The sequence below is a fragment of the Nicotiana sylvestris genome, chromosome 3, assembly GCF_000393655.2.
Source record: "Nicotiana sylvestris chromosome 3, ASM39365v2, whole genome shotgun sequence".
Lineage (NCBI taxonomy): Eukaryota > Viridiplantae > Streptophyta > Magnoliopsida > Solanales > Solanaceae > Nicotiana > Nicotiana sylvestris.
This window is the reverse complement of record NC_091059.1, coordinates 22,077,675-22,082,000: the sequence shown is the minus strand read 5'-3', so window position 1 is coordinate 22,082,000 and position 4,326 is coordinate 22,077,675. Positions and strand designations below refer to the sequence as shown.

General features: G+C 36.6%; 1 protein-coding gene across 1 annotated transcript; it reads left to right on the top strand.

Moving 5' to 3' along the window:
• The first annotated feature begins 450 nt into the window (after nucleotides 1-450).
• LOC104224086 (polygalacturonase inhibitor-like) lies at nucleotides 451-1,826 on the top strand. Its single transcript, XM_009775653.2, has one exon. The coding sequence runs from the start codon at nucleotides 645-647 to the stop codon at nucleotides 1,638-1,640; it is 996 nt and encodes a 331-aa protein (XP_009773955.1). The 5' UTR covers nucleotides 451-644; the 3' UTR covers nucleotides 1,641-1,826.
• The last annotated feature ends 2,500 nt before the right edge of the window (nucleotides 1,827-4,326 follow it).

Genomic DNA, 4,326 nt, shown 5'->3' with positions numbered 1-4,326 from the left:
TACGGCTCCAAAAGGTTTTCACGTTGAAACGTTTTCAAATTAATTTGAAAATTTTGGAGGAAAGGGTTATTAGTGCAACGAAAAATCCAGTTTTGATGGTCTGTTCATATGCTCTATGCTACTCCATTAATGAGAATTTTTGGATAAATGATCTGGATACACTTCATTAATTTGAGTTGATTAGATTGAGGCCACATAAATAGTGTATAAAAAAGGGTTTGAAGGATAGATTATTAAAAATATCCTTCTTATTTATAATTTTTTAATTGGCATGTAAAAGATAAAGTTGACAAGTAATATGGGACACGGAGTATCACGTTCGTCAAGTAAAAAAATATCTCGTTGCACTAAACTTTCACTATATATAGAGTTCCAGAACTATTATATGCAATCTTACCCTGTATTTCTCTAAGAGATTGTTTCAACCCTCTCAAAAATCCCTCCTCTCTTCACATTTTGATAAAAAGGGAACCACATTTTTCTACACGTAATTGTTTTCACGTTTAAACATATAACATCCTCATCACATATGTAACTAACTCTCCTTCACTTCCCATTTAGATCGAGACAGGAAATCACAAGCAACAAAATCTCTATAAATAGCAATATTTGAACTCCACAATTTCATGCAATAACAGAAGAAAATGAACTCCAATTTTCTTCCCATTCTTTACCTTTCTCTCTTCCTTTTCCTTTCTTTTCCCTTCCCTTCTCACTCAGTGAGATGCAATCCGAACGATAAAAAAGTCCTTCTAAAAATCAAGAATGACTTAGGTAATCCCTACCATTTAGCCTCATGGGATCCCAACACAGATTGCTGTGATTGGTACGTCGTACAATGTGACCGGAAAACCAACCGGATTAATGCTCTCACCGTCTTCCAAGCCAACATCTCCGGCCAAATTCCGGCCGCCGTCGGCGATCTCCCTTTTCTCCAAACCTTACAATTCCATCATATCACAAATCTTACAGGAACCATTCCCCCAACTATTACAAAGCTCACAAATCTGAAAGAGTTAAGACTCAGTTTCACTAATCTCAGTGGCCCTATTCCTGAATTTATTAGCCAACTCAAGAATTTAACTTTTCTTGAATTAAACTACAACCAATTCACCGGAACAATCCCACCATCACTTTCTGAACTCCCTAATTTATCAGAAATCTACTTAGACCGCAATAAACTCACTGGACAAATTCCAGAATCATTCGGAAAATTCAGAGGACAAATCCAAACTCTTTACCTTTCACATAACAGCCTCACTGGCCCAGTACCAAAATCTTTAGGCAATTTGAAATTTACAACACTTGATTTCTCCAGGAACAAGTTAGAAGGTGATGTTTCTTTCTTGTTTGGAAAGAACAAGAAAATTAGGTTAATTGATTTGTCGAGGAATACATTAGAGTTTGATCTTTCGAAAGTGGAGTTCCCGGAAAGTTTAACGTGGTTGGATTTGAACCATAATCGGATTTTTGGTAGCTTACCAGAAGGATTGAAAAATTTAGAGTTACAGAATTTGAATGTGAGTTATAATAGGCTCTGTGGACAGATTCCACAAGGTGGGAAGTTGCAGAGCTTTGACGTTTACTCTTATTTGCCTAATAAATGCCTTTGTGGCTCCCCGTTGCCGGCATGTACGTAATTCCGGTGACCGGGAAAGTGTTACCTTTGTCGGCTACTTGGTAAGTAGGAGTACTATATTAGGTTTATAGGGGAAATGTAATGTTTTAGACTAGTATTCGGCTATTAGCTCAATAATAACGAGAGTGCATGACAGCTTTTGGTATGTACTTTCACGTCGTAATATCAAAATTATTTTGTATGGCCCTATAAACGCTTAAACATGCTTTGTCCACATTCTCTTCTGATAAATCAACATGCTTGGTTTGTGGTAACTGGTAAGTTATTAATACTACTTGAGATAAGATCACACTGTCCGTTGCCAATTTTGGCTCACGGTTGGAGATGAAAAAATTGGTGATAAAGATGATTTTTTGTGAGATCTAATAAAAAATTTGCAACAATGAAAGGTAAAAAAAAAAAAGGCTTATTAATGGTGGTAAAATGGAAGGGGAATGAACTATGTAATGAAACATAAAGAATAAGGTGGAAGAATGACGCTGGGTGAGATGCCATCCACTTCAGTGAAATGTCATGCCACTTACTCACTTAGGATGGTGTTGCCATGGTAGAGGGCTTCAACGGCAGAGGGGTAATTTTGTATTAATTTTGTAACGTGGGGCAGTAGTGAATGAATAGTATACGGAAGATATACTTAATTCTTCTTTTCTTACAGTAAAAAGGGTATTTTTGAACATTTTCCTTTATGATTATATAGAGAGCTATACAGCTCTATCATTTTGCATGACCTGATTTGATGACAACCCCACAGTGGATGAATTTTATTATTAGAGAATCAACTTGCCTTTTTAGTGCAAGTGGTTGAGTGCTTCTTTCGCAAAACTCGAACGAGAATTCTGAACTTAACTCTAACCACTTTCATATTGAATATCGCATTTTTATAGGAGAATTACACTCCTTATCATTTGGCTCAATAGCTCATAAAAAATGGTCCATCTTTGAAGCCCTTACCCAATATAGCCCAAGTTGTATATAATATGAAAATTACTTTTCACACATTAGCCCACTCCTTTTAATTTTTTTTTTCTTTTCTCTGTTCTTCTTCTCCTCGTGTCCTAAACTTTCTCTATCATTATTATTCTCCATCAACGCTCCTCCAGATTCAAAGTGGATAATTACTATCTGGATGAAGAAGAAAAAATAATACATTAAAGAATTAGTTTTTTGGAGTCATATGTAGATCACTTCCTTCAATGGAGTGGAAAGAACTATGTTTGCACTAAAGAGATTCATTTGGTCGGTTGTTGGATCACCAAACTAGAAAGAAGTTATTGGCATGGTCTCAGGCTTATCCTCATTCCACGTGTAATTCTAATTCCAGTTGTTGATTAAAAACTTGGTAAATAGAAGTCACGATTAAAGGTGTTTCAAAGCTTCGATTTCAGAAATTGCGTTATTTGATTTGTTAGTTGTTTGGATTGGGTGTTGTCCCAATTGATTGGAATAATCAAGAGGAGTTCAAAACTTAAATTTGAAGTGACTTGGAGAAGATTTAGGCTAGATTTGAGTTAACTTATGATTTACCAGGTTACAGGGGGGAGACCAAAAAAATGAGAGTAGATTGACTGGTTTTTCCAGTCAAGTATAGTTGATTTCAGAAGATCCCCAACAAAGAAGAAAAACATGTGACGCTCCATTGATAGGATTCATCTGTATAATAATATATAAAATTGTATAAATAATATATAATAGTATATAAACAACTCTCATACACAATAATACATTATTTACATGTATTTGGTAAATTTCTCACATATTCTCTTCTACACGTATATACATAGGTATCACGAATATTTTTTTATAGTGCTTATACATCTTTATACACTTTTATACAACTATATACATAATGTACCTCTTTGTATAAAAGTGTATAATGTCGTATAAACATCTCTCACGAACTTCTTATACGATTTCACTTGCAATTCTGTGACGACCCGACCGGTCATCTTAAGAATTAATGCTTCGATCCCCTATTAATTGATTTTCCAAGTTTATTTCTGCTATTTTAATTTGCCGGAATGTTCGATTTTGAGTTTCGGAGAGTTTTGGGACACTTAGCCCCAGAATGAGAGCTTAAGTGTTGGGAAGTTGACCGTAGTCGGAACAGTATGAAGACGGCATCGGAATGTAAATCTGACGGTTCTGTTAGCTCCGTTGGGTGATTTCGGGCTTAGGGGCGTGATCAGATTGTGTGTTGGAGGTCCGTAGCTAATTTAGGCTTGAAATTGCGAGAGTCGAATTTTTGAAGTTTCCGATCCGATAGTGAGATTTTGATCTAAGGGTCGGAATGAAATTCTGAAAATTGGAGTAGCTCCGTAGTGTTGAATGTGATGTGCTTGCAAAATTTCAGGTCGTTTGGACGAGATTTGATAGACTTTTTGATCGAAAGCATAAGTTAAGAGTTCTTGGAGTTCTTAGGCTTGAATCCTATGTTAAATTGGTGATTTGATGTTGTTGTGAGTGTTTCGAAGTTTTGAACAAGTTTGAACGATGTCATGGAATGTGTTGGTACAATTGGTTTGAAGTCCCGGGGACTCGGGTGAGTTTCGGGATGTTTTAGGCCGAAAATCATAGCTGTTGCAGGTCCAGAAGAGTTGCAGGCCTAGGAACCCACCAGTGTGGTCCGCACAAAGTCCAGTGCGTCCGCGGTGGGGCCTGTACAGCCGCACAAAATGCAGTCCGGTCCG